Below are 12,923 nucleotides of genomic sequence, written 5' to 3' on the forward strand. Positions count from 1 at the left end.
GCGGGACGATGGCGGAGCCCAAAAACACGCAGGAAAGGATGGGAACGCAGCAAAAAACGTTGCAACGGAAGTGTGTGCTCTTTCCCCTGCACATAGAATTGTTATACTTGGACCAGATGACGATGACCTCCCAACCTAACGATTTCGCAAGTCAAGTAGTGTGCTCAAAACTCCTTTCAAAGCCCCTTTAAGTTTCAAATTTTGAGGATACTGGAGCAGTCATTACGAGTTGTGCACGGGAAAGCAAGAAAGTCGAATTTCCACACAGAAAATATGCAAACGCCGTAGCTAATAGGAATCGGCGGACCGCCTGCGATCTTCTGACGATCGCTGTTGTCGACTCTACCCATTTGACACGCCTGAGTATACGGTTATGCGTGTTTTAAATATTACCTAGTTATTACCCTAAAGCGGAACCTAACGAGGCCAGAAGTGTCAAACACACAGTACGCGTTTCGGTGTGTAGCGGTTTCCGACGTTTTTGAAGTCGAAGGCCCCTAGCTTGCATTAGGTGCGTCTTCCGTAAGCTAGTGAGAAGGGGGCCAAAGTGGCGGCGTTTATTCTGGCTTGACTCGCATTCCGGAGGCCCTGCACTGAATTCACATTCCACCACAAATTTTATTGATTTTCTTATCAGCCTAATTTACGTATTACCTCTTGGTCTCGTTGGCCTTTTGAAGAGCCATGGTGGCGCTACAGTTGACGAACGCCCGAATTTTCTTCTCAATGGTGTGTTTAAAGGTTTCGTTCTACAATACCAATATTGAACATCAACATAACGATTCCCATACTTGTACATAATTCCTTGTCATTGGACGCTGAATTATTTTAAAACTGTCCTGGTACAATCTATACGTGTGCGTACGGAGCTATAAATAAAAAAAAGTAGATGAGGCCCTAAAATCGAATATTGAGAAATCATCGACAGACAATGCCCCGAATGTACTAATACTGTACAGGTGCCCGTTCAACGAACTATTATCATCTAAAATCGGCAATATATTTTATTTCCAATTGTCATTTTCTACACCCTGCTCCCAAATTAGAAAGGAGAGCATCCCGAATAAAGGAGCGAGGAGGGCAATGTTCACAAAATATGAAAGTCTCACGCAATAGGACGCTGAGTGCTGATTACTGGTCCCGTATAGTCTTGCAGCCAGGACACACATTTTTGTACTGGGGTCTTCTAATGTTAGAGTTCCTGTAACATGAACTTTCCAGCCTGAATTGACAATGTATTGTATTAGGGCCTCATTTACAACGTTGCACATTCTGCTACATTTTTATTTTCACTACCGGAGCACTGGGACCCCCAGTGCGATAATTAACGGAAGGGGTGGGAAAATAACACTCTTAATAATAGAGAATGCATGAGGGATTCCCTTTCGTCATTTTGAGTCTCAGCCGTCATCGAGTTTTCTGCAAGCTTTTGTTTTTCAGATTCAGTGTTGCACCTTGGTAACTGGTGCTTGGAAAGCTTTATGCTTTTTGCTTTGTGTTTGGACGTCTGCTATGTGACGTCATACTCTCCAGACTTCACCCTCGGCTCCTTCCTATATCTATGAGGAAATGGTTTCCGAAACTTGTGCATACAAATAAGAACCTTGTTAAAGAGTCATTCCATAACTACAGCTGCGAAGTAACGTGCCGCTAAACGTTATTTTTAACTCATCTTTCTTCGTAGTTAGGGTTACTGTTAGCATTTACGAAATGCTTCTTCAGTGAAAATAGGGTGTATACATAGAATGCAATCGACAAAAATAGGGATGCGGTAAACACAAGAATTAATAACAACCCCCAGCCTCCTCCCCCTCGTTTGTGTGTGGAATAAAATGGGCAAAATATTGCCTAGGGGTGCAGGGCACGGAAACATGTTGAACGAGTAACGTCTTTAATGCCGGCTGGATCGGGCGAGAAGGCGTCATAGAAAAACTCTAATTTGACAAGGTGTGCAATCTCGCCGAGGATTGAGAAGGTGTTTTTGGATGCGATGCAGTTCCCAAAATATTGAACACTTTAGGTCGGACATTCAAATTTGGTGCATTTTGGATTAATTTGAAATTTATTTCTCCACCTATCTATGGGTTGATGTTATGCTGATGGCCGCACGAACAATTATACCTTGACTGATATTTTATAAAAGGATCCCCACTTACATGTGGCTTCCCAAGAGACTTCTTTCCAAACTGAGAATAAGTATCTGCTCAACTTTCAAGCATCCCAAAATGTGCAAGGGCTCGACTGCTGCGTGGAGACGTGGATGCCAAATAATCAAGTTCGGACTCTCATCACAGCATTGTCTCTCTAACCTTCCTTTCAAACAATTTTTCATTGTTTCTTGTAAACGCTCGATTCTGAAGATGCAAAGAGCACCAATCGTTTGTCATGGACGCCATATTTATTTACCCAAAATTTTTGTAGTTTATCAACCTCAAACACTAATCTTTTAATACAGAAAATTGCAGTTGCACAAAAATCAGGCACACCAAATTATCTTGCATGCCCATACTCCGGGGTTATAAAGAAACGTGTTTCTTTCCGCAATGATTCACGCCACACGGAAAACAAAGTATTGACATTGTTTAAGAACCTATGACATGTGAAGAAAAATATCGACAACATCTTTGTTTGTGAAAAGTGAAAAGGACACGAACGACGCAGCTTTTTTGTCGTTTTCGGTACGGGCGGCACCTTGCTTTGATATCCTGACAACTTGTTTGTTAAAAAGATATTGCCTCCCTTTTTGGCTTCGTAGGAATGCCCAACACAAAATCAACAAAAGTGAGAAATTATCTACCAGAATATATCCCTGTAATTAACATATGTTTTTAGTGTTTGTGTTCTTCGGTAGCAAATTTAATGACCTAGTCTTCAGTTTTCCATTCAAATCGCCTTCCTTTTTATTGTCGTTATAGGTTTTTGTATTGTGTTACATGCGCAGCTGGTTAGCGTTGTGACGTGTTTGCCGTTGTATTGTACCCTGCCTCCGCTTGCAAACCAACTTAAAAAGAGCAATGGAATATTTAGAGAAGCACTTTCTTCACTTAACATATTTTTCGGGATTAGCTGGTACTACAATCGTGTACCAGCAGCCTGAAAGGAATATTGTTCCTAAGCCCGTGGGTGTGCCTAATCCAAACAGAAACATGCCTCTGAGCTGAAACCCCTTCCAATAATGCATAAATGTGCCGCTTGCAACAATTAGATTAATTACGGAAATAATAACCTTAAGAAGCAGTTGAGTGATTTAGAACAGCTTGGACCAACTTGAACTTGTGAGCCAACTGACAATAATCTACATGCAAGGCATACTCCATTTAACCTTTATGTGGCGAATATTCTGCTCGTGAACGCGTACACTAAGCTAAATGCAAACTAAAGCATTGCACAAGTGCAATATATGACCGAATGTTTTATACCTCAAAGGCACCTTCGACGTAAAAGAACGTGCCATTTTCCTGTAAATTCCTCTTTTCTAGTCAGGCATTATTCCTCGTATTAGAGAAAACAATAAACAAAATATTGGCACATTCCGCTTATTACGCGTCCAATGTATCGGGAGAATAAATAAATATACCTTTCTGAAAATCACAAGAAGAAATTCACGACAATATGTAGTTTATAAAAGCCGAGCAGGCCAGCTGGATTATAAATGTTCCTTGTGCTTTGTAAACGGCCGCCTTTTATATACCGCAAAATGCAGCTCCGAAAGAAGCACCTAACTCTTACAACTGCATATAAAAGTTTCACTGTATTTACACAGCAATAATCAGCACAACGGTGACCTGATTTCTCATGAATAAATCCATTTTCCGCTGGTGCCTCCCAAAAAGCAAAAATTTTTATAATATATATTTTAGACCAATTTTTAAGGCACGGCACAAGAGACGAGAGCACAAAACAGATGCATTTTGTTTGTTGACTCCCATCTCTGTTTACCACGTTGCATCCTGTGTAAAAATTCTTCAGCTATCTGCATGCTCTGCTGCAAATGTCTTCAGAAGGCGACTGCGCTCTGCATGCTTGGAGACATAACTTTCCCTACTCTCTTTACCTTCCACCCCTCACACTCCTCTTCTATCTGGCAACACTTGTTGAATGAAGCTAAGATGTGTTCAGTTCAACTGCCCCGCCTTAGCACTGCTTGTGCGCATTTGTCGGTACAGCACCGGTATTTTAAATGCGGAGCATTTGTATAACTCACGATGTCACCCGTGCGTCGGCGTCCGCAGCAGCCAGCCTCCCCCTACACTATAAAAAGAAATAACAGTTACCGGCGCCTGGTTTCGATCCCACGACCCTGCGGGCAGAACGCAAGGTACATGGTGCTCTACCCACTGCGCCGCAAAACCGACACAGAATGAAAGGCTACGAACGCGCCTTATATCCTTGACTCATTCAAACTACGTCAAGAAGCTGCTGATACAACGCATTCACTACCTGTGGGCGGAACGCGAGGTACATGGTGCTCTTCCCACGGCGCCACAAAACCGACACAAAATCAAAAGCTACGAACGCGCCTTATATCCTTGACTCATTCAAACTACGTCGTCAGCGGCGTGCGTTGGCGACTCAGCGGCGTGCTAGCGGCGTGATAGCGGCGTGGTGTACACGTGATAGCACCAACCCCCCACACTAAACGTTAACGCAATACACCCACCCCCTATGCGACGCATTTACTTGAGTCCCCCTCGCGGGGAGATGGGCCCATTTTTTTCGTTATCTTTTCTTTTTGCTCTGCTTAGAACAGCACTATCCCAGATCTTTTTATTTTGGGTTGCTTTTAACTCGCCCTTTTAAACGTTTGCTGAAGGATTAAAAAAAAAACAGCGGCCTTGCTTTCTGTTTTCTTCCCGCTAAATTCAAGAAGCAAGTTTGCTTCATGTGTAAATACACACGAAGCGACCCCTGCCCGAGGGCATGAGCGGAGGCCTGTGTGCTTTGTGCGATTAGCCGTCGTTAGATGACGTCATATTTCAGACCTCATTTCGTTCACATTGAGGTACGGTCCAGAACGTTTTCTAAATGGAAAACCCCGTCGGTGTGCACCGCGTTTTGCAGCGTTAGGAGAGCATTGGAATACGCTGGAGAGAACGAAAAACAATGAAAAATTCCAAACGGTCCAGCGGCAACGCGGGGAGCTTGGTGGAACGTGCTGAATAACACAGGGTATGTGCCCTAGGGACTCGGATCCAGCGAGGGTACGCGGCATACTGCCGCGCCGGACACGAGAATTCCGCGCGTCAGCGCTGTACTCTGGTGCCGAGGTTGACGCTGCATTACAGCGCTGTGGTCCAGTCGCATTATTCAAGCGTCGCCATTGATGGAGATGCTCTGAGAGATCTAAAGCAAAGCTTTGATACTTTCGTCCACCGGTTTGACCGCGGATGCGCAATTTCACCTTTTCACCGCTGACACACCTCCTGCTGCCAACCCCTCAAAGCGCGCCGCGTGATTCGCCGGGCACGCTATTGGCGCTGCACATAAGGCCCCGTTTTCAGTCGCTCTGCCCTTCGCATGAGCGGCGGCTGCCGTCGCGGTTCCGGCCAATGAGCTGATCGGCAGGGGACCACCGCCGCAGCCTGCAACATATGCGCCGCTGTGACGTCCCTGGCTACGTGACTCGACTTGCGCCCGGCGAAGAGTAACGCCGCGTTCACCCTGAATGAACTCCGCGTTCGCCGGGGCTCTTTCTGTGAGCGTTTCACGGGCCCGAACGACTTTTAGCCGTGGTCGGCAATACAGTTCCATCAATAAGCCGTGGTCGGCAATACAGTTCCGTCAAAGGTTAACCATGCGAAACCAAGACTCATCCACACTAAGCCAAGTTATTGCTTTGCATATTCAAGGTTTGATGAGCTAAGCTGCATCGATTTTTTTGGTCCTCGCTTCCCCTGTGCTGCCGAAAAATTCCATTTAATTTAGCGTGCCATGCATATAAAGAATACTACACATATTGCTTCAGATTGAAACTCCCTCGTCTAATTGCATTGCGAGTGTCTGCCGTAATAAATTTTTGTAGTATTGCCTGTACTAAAATAACGCTCACATTTTAATAATACTGTCGCCACGGATTGAAAAAGTGCTCCCTTCAAAACCTGGGTTCCTTCAAAACCTTGTCTAGCTTCTGGAAATGAAGATCCCTGAAATATCCCTGGTACGTTTTCACAGGAATCACAGTGACGTCAGCTCCAGTGTCCACTTTGAAGGTGATGGGCGACCCATTGATGTCCACAGTGGCCATCCACTTGTCGTCGCAGCTGGACTAGACGGCTCCGAGAAATGCATCGTTGCTACCGACGATCTCGCCGACTGATGCTTCTCCTTTGCAGACACGGGCAAAATGTCCCTTTTTGCGGCACTTGCTGCACGTCGCGTTTTGTGCAGGGCACTTCCCTGTAGTGTGCTGCGAGTAGCCACAGAAACATACACTGCTTTGCTTCTGATTCAGTCGGCTTTTTGTCTCGTGTTTCAGACCCCTTCCGATTTCTTGGAGGCAGAGTCATTTTACGAGTGCGGTTGACTCTGTCCCCGTTTTCTTCCTTGTCTCCGTGGAGCGTAGCAGCTTGTTCTTTTACGACTTCAGACTGTCGCGCCATGTCGGTGGCCCTTTCGAGGGTCATCTCCGCGTCCAGCTACATTCGTTCAGACAGCTTGCAGTCCTTGATGCCCACTACTATCCGGTCCCGGATCATCTCGTCATGCAGTGCTCCAAAACTGCACAACTTGGCCAGTCGGTGTAGCTCAGTGACGAACTCTTCTACACCTTATCCTTCCCGTTGTTCTCTCCTGAAGAATGTCGCTCTTTCGTACACGACATTTCTTCGAACTACGAAGTGGTTCTCGAACGCCTGCAAAACTTCGTTGTAGCTGTTCTTCTGTGCCTCTTTCAACTTGAATAAGACAAGGATATCTTCTGCCATGTCGCCCATAAAGTAGACCAATGCGTAGGCTTGTTCCACCGCGCATTTCGAGGCGAGGCCGCTTACGATGCGAAAACATTCAAAACGCCGCTTCCATTGCGGCCACTCACTTGGGCTTGCGAAAGCAAATTGTTCTGGAGGCTTGCATTGAAAACTGGACATAGCCATTTTTTCTTCCTGGGCTTGCGACCGCTCCATCGGTGCCTTCGTAGCCGGCTCGAACGTACGCTGCCACCATGTAGTGTTCGCGAAGCGCGAGAAACGTACAACCGACACGTTTGGCGTTCAGTCTGAGAATGCCTTTATTTTTCGGTTCCCCTCCCTGGGCGGCGTCCTCGTAGTTCCTTCGTCGGGTGGGCCGAGCCGCCGGCTGCGCGCCGTCGGCTCGGGTTCCCCTTGCGTCTCGGCATAAACACACAGCACACAAAATTTCTTTCGCGTAACATTTCGGCTATGCCACTTCAAGTTCTCCTCCCAAATTCCAACGCGACCGTCGAGGCCATCTGGAAACAGGCCTACACTGGGGCGGAAGGCAAAGAGGCCGCCAGAAGAACCACGAGAAGATATTAGCCGTGCATGGAGCGCCCCAACTTCCCAGGGCGGTGCTTAGTCCGCAAGCGATCGACTTTTCTTATGCCAAGATATCACAGAGAATTACCGTCTGCTACTGATAATTACCGTACCCCTGCCTAACAACGCTCAGCACCGCCATTGGAAACTTCTCCAATATAAATTCTCTCGCCACTCGTTCTCGTCTCCGCAATAGCTACCCGCCGGAGTTCACTCTCTGAAATGTCCCCTCTATGACGACGTTCACACGATTACTCGCTCCATGTGGGTCTTTCCTCTCCACTCATTCCCGGTTGTGAGGTTGTCGTTAGGATTGGGGGTGATACTGGTGGTAGGTATATATGTGTGTAGCTATTTTATGCAAAATAAAGTTGGAAGTTGCGCTCGCCCTGTCCTCTCCATCTTCGTCCTGGTCTTTTCCGAGGACGCATTCCTTCATACGTCATGAACCAACTAGCCAGCAGTGTAGTCCTACTTGTTCTGCTGAGGACTTTTACCAGCTTTGTAGGCTCGTGTTTGGACAATGGGAGTATTGTGTGATCAGTAACAGAATGCTTTAACAATGCTTGACCCAGTGCAGCACTTGGGACTACGGGTTGCGTGTTGTGCTTTCCACACTTGCCCTGTGCAGAACCTGTACGTCGAGTGTAACAAATGGTGCTTAGGGCACCAGCGCAAGTACGTTGATTTACTATATGCCCTTAAACCTTCATCAATGTGTCTGGTACCTTTGAAATTTGTAATGAACGGTACATCCACACCATGGACATTTTTAAATCGTCCATTTTTTCATGGGCTTTTTTAACTTAGGGTGGGAGAGGAAGTTTCTGACCTTTCTGCTCGTTTTTAGACCTCTTTAAAGCATCTGTCATTTGGTTCTATATCCCCAGGCCATCTCCACCCTTTATCATGTCATTTGGTTTTTTTCAACCTAATAAAGACACGGTACCCCAAATTGCCATTTCGAGCATTCCAGGTATGTGCAGGATCAACAAAAGGCAGCAGAATCTTTAACGATACCTCGAAAATTTCCTCCTCGCTGTGTTACATTCTACACGGAGCTAACTTTAACGCATTTAAAAACATGAATGTAAACACCGGCATTTTTACGGTGGTAGCATATAGCATTTTTCTTGTGTTTTCATATTGTCATATCATAGTGTCATTTTATCATATTGTCGAACATGATATTGCTCATAATCATTTTTATAGATTCACTGAGTGTGGTACGTGCATTAAGTGCGAAAGTGTTTCGAAAGATTACGTCATCAATCTCGGTTTTAGGTCTTTTATGACAGCATAAACCTCAAATCGGAATGTAACTGTGCACGTGCTTCCATGCTACGCTGAGATCACTGGCAACTAGTGGTCCGGTGAGAGGGCCGCAGCTTCTGGCCTCAAGAAAAGAGCACATATAACAAAGGTACCTTACACTGAGCCCAAAAGACACATCTGACGGCACTTTAGTAAAGCGTGGTAAGCACAATGGTGTGAACAGACAACAAACTACACGTAAGAAATGCACACCTGAAAAGATACACCACAGACACACCGATATAGCCTTACCAAATTTACGGATAGGCCTCACACATGTACACACTCCAACCTGCTCACTGCACTGCCAAAACCCATGTGCAGCCAACGCCAACGGCCGTGCAGCCAACACCAACGCCAGAGCCAACGGCCCGCGCTTTGAACGCAAGGGAAATGCTGGCCTCCTGGAATGTTAACCGTGAAGTTGTTGAGGCTCCAGGCGACGGAGTGGCGTATCAGCAGTTTGTCGGTGGTGCACAGTGACTTTGTCTCATACCCGGGAGGCAGCCTTTGTGTCTGCGCTTCAACTGGATTAGTAACATTCGCAACTAATGCCACACGCCCAGGTGTGTGACTGCCGCCGCTTCGGGAATTCGGCTGACAGATTCACTGAGTGTGATGCGTGCAATAAATGCCAAAGATTTAGCGAGAAAGTATGTCGCCAATATTCTTTTAGGTCTTTTATGGCAGCATAAACCTCAAATCTTAATCTGACTGTGTGCTAGGATCAAGGCTGCACTGCAATCGCTGGCAACGAGTTGGACGATGAGAGGGCCGGTGCTGCTTCACTCAGGAATACAGTAGACATAACCACGGAAACCTAAATTGACCTCAAGCTCCATATCTGACGACATCTGCCTAAAGCATGGCAAACACACTGGAGTGAACAGACAGACAGCAAACTACGTGTAATAAATCCACACTTGGTACGATACATAACAGACACAGTAGTCTTGGCAATTTACAGATAGGCCACACGTGTAACACACTCCCACCTGCTCATTAGACCACCAATGCCCATTGCAGCGGGTGTGGAGAGGGCCTATCCGTAATCCACATAATCATCCAATGCAAAGCACTTCACACCACACGACGCAAACACTTCCCACAACTATACAGGCAACAGATTCCACAACACCACTTATATTTTTTGGGGGAGAGAAGCTCGTGTTTTCAATCAAACGCGGTTTTGAGTGTCTTACCTACTTCAAATTTTACGGATCATTTCTTATCATGCCTCTTACAAACCAAAATCTTTAGACCTATCATCTTTACTTCCTGTCGTTTTATTTCACGTGAGTTTCTACTGAAATCATTTTAGATAGTCGCTTCCCTCCCGAGACATAACTTTCATTTGTATCTCTTTGCCCTCAGTTAGCCTTGTGCGATAAAAATCTGAAAATTACCATCAATAAAATATCCGCCTGTTACGACAAGAAAATCACGCCGCGCCTAACAAGGGTGGTGGTAGCTGCAGCTGCCGATGTGCTTTTTAAAACGAAGGAAAGAGTAGAAGCGATAATGAACCGTGTTCCATGGGACACTTTAGAAAACATTGGAGCAGCTTGCACTTGTGCAAGCTGAAAGAAAACGCCAAACTCACGAGCCTCTTCCTTCGTCGGAGAACCGTCGGTTGCATCTTCAGCGAGTGTAATTTCGCCTAATTTGGTGGTCAGCCAAAGTCTAATCTTCTTATTTATTTAAGGAATATCTCCCACTCTAGTTTGTTTTCTTATTTAGATAGGTCATTTCCCGTCTCTACGTGTTACTCCGATCATTATTGGTTCCATGGCCCGCTCAGCGGACCTACGTTTGCTATCAAGTTCTTTAGTAAGGTGTCAGGTTTAGGGTCTATGCACCATGATCTCGCTTTTATTTCTGAAAATAGCCGCAGGCGACCATTACGGAAGCCCGTTTCCTCAGCACCCTGGAAATGTCACATTAAAAAAGTTCCGAAAAGAGTTCTCCATGACTGTGACGCCACGGTCGCTTCGTTCGCAGGCTTTCACATCTCTCCCACCCAAGGTCGACTTCCTTAGGACGCGCTACAACCAGCCGCCAAGTCAAAAGCCAGTGCCCGCGCGCCGAACCCGCGCTTAGAAGCCCACGCTTCGAACCTAATAGTAATGCTGCGCTCCTGGAATGCTAACCGTGAAGTTGCTCCGACGGAGTGGCTGTCGCCGATATTCCCCATCAGCAGTTCGTCGGTGGTGTACAGCTTCTTTGTCTCGTTCCCGGGAGGCCGCCTGTGTGCTTGCGCTGCAACCGCGTTAGTCGCAGTCACCGCTAATTCCCCACGCCCCGGGGGGAAGGGAGGGGGGGGGGGGGACTGCCGCCGGTTCGAGCATTCTGTTGACGAGTGTGTTCTTACGTACGCGGAGAAACACCGGCAGGGCCAGTGTACTCGTTTAATGAATGCCACAGAGATTTTTGATGTGGCAGGAGAACTTCCGACTGGTTCGGTAGTCTGCGCCTGCGGCTACTTTTCGATGTCTGCATTTAATGGCTCCCCGAGCAATTCTGCACCGAGTGTAACTGCTGCCTTTATTGGGTTTCATGTGGTATTCGAGCCATCCAGTCGTCGTCGGAACCTGTGCTAGGGGAGGCCAACGGGCAACCCTCTCCATAGTGTCCGTCCTCGCAAGAGCCGGAGGAGTCCGCTGCAGCCACTGTAACTGAGGTCGAAGAGGCAGCGGATGGGAAATCGGCTGGGCAAATTGTGTCACTTTCAACGTCTCAAAGTTCGTACTTTTGCCAGCTTAGACCATCACCGAATCGCTTCGCTTCCTTTTCTGTTGGACACTCCGCAGAGGGTTTTCTTTCAAAGTCGCAGGATCTGCATTCACACCGAAAGGCGCCAAAAAAGGGAAGGCGTTCCCAATCGCGCTCGACACGGTCCGAGGCCAGTTCGAAGGATTCACCTCCATTCAGTCCAGTGAGAGTACAAATGAACATCGTAGACTCCCATCCGATTTGCGGTGATCTACCATGGAGTAAGCTTCGCAACGATAAATATAAACGCTTTACATTCCGGGAAAAAGCGTATGTAACTCCGCGCATTGTTTTCCCGAAGTGCCTTGCTCTTCATAGCAGTACAAGGGACAGACATCGGTAGTGATTATGTGATCGAAAGTGCTTTACATCCGTTTTTTTTTATTATGAGGTAATGACTACGTATTAACTTGGCTTTTCGGTGGGTTGTTTCTTGCTTTTTAAAAAGGGAGAAAAGCAGAACGCTGCCTTCACATATCAAGTACATGTACGCCGGCGGTTCATATGTTGCGATGTATTGCTGTACGGTGTACCGTGTTCTATAATCAATGTTTATACATTCAATTTAGAACTGTTTAGTTGTTTTAGAACAATTTAGTTGTTTTAGAACTTTGAACCAGTTTTGGATGTGTGACCACACTGGTGTATTTATAGGGTACTTTAACTGCGTCTGTGAATGATATCATCACGTTCAACCTCTTTCATTTAAGGATAGGCGCGGAGATCTTGTGGTTCGTCATTGTGGCTTCTGGGATAGTGGATGCCAGGTTACCAGGAGGAGCGGCTTGTTTATATACAAATTTTCAAGAGCTTTCTCATGCTCGCCTTGACAGGGCTTATATTTCCTCTGCGTTCCTTTCCAACCGTCCTGTATGTGATGTCAAAGCCATAGATTTCTCGGATCACTGTCTTGTCGTTGTGAGCCTGGACGGACGTGCTTGCAGTACGTTCAAACCCCAATACGCTCAATGGAAATTTAATTCACGAAGCCAAAACGACGGAGTTGTCTTCAAGGAAAACAAGTTTATTTGAGCGAACTTGTGGTCCCCTAACAACTCAAAGAACACACATGCGGCGAAGCAGTAGTCAGAAAAGTGACGTGCGCAGGCGAGAGTCGGTTATTCGAATGCCGCAGCATCTGCTCTGCAGGCTTTTATCTTTCGGCGCGAGTGTTTCTGGCACCATCAATTTACATTCATAACATTGTAGATTAAAGATTATTATGGACTAGTGTCGTTAGAGCGAAATAGTCTGCTTACCTGAATGAGATAGCCCGTGCGGCATAAAAATACAGAATGGAAGACGCGCTTCGCTTGGGATACAGATAACAGACCCGGGCGTGGC

At 46.4% G+C, this 12,923-nt stretch overlaps 1 protein-coding gene across 1 annotated transcript in view; it reads right to left on the reverse strand.

Annotated features, from left to right (window-relative positions):
- Nucleotides 1-2,305, reverse strand: part of LOC144137645 (uncharacterized) — a 110,508-nt gene extending 108,203 nt beyond the window's left edge. The window contains exon 1 of the mRNA XM_077669584.1: nucleotides 2,157-2,305. Within this exon, the coding sequence (XP_077525710.1) occupies nucleotides 2,157-2,158 (2 nt within the window). The 5' untranslated portion in view covers nucleotides 2,159-2,305. The remainder of the gene's footprint in view (nucleotides 1-2,156) is intronic.
- Nucleotides 2,306-12,923: the final 10,618 nt, after the last annotated feature.

This window comes from Haemaphysalis longicornis, unplaced genomic scaffold (genome assembly GCF_048455015.1).
Source record: "Haemaphysalis longicornis isolate Haplotype H1 unplaced genomic scaffold, Haemaphysalis longicornis Haplotype H1 scaffold_43, whole genome shotgun sequence".
Taxonomy (NCBI): Eukaryota; Metazoa; Arthropoda; class Arachnida; order Ixodida; family Ixodidae; genus Haemaphysalis; species Haemaphysalis longicornis.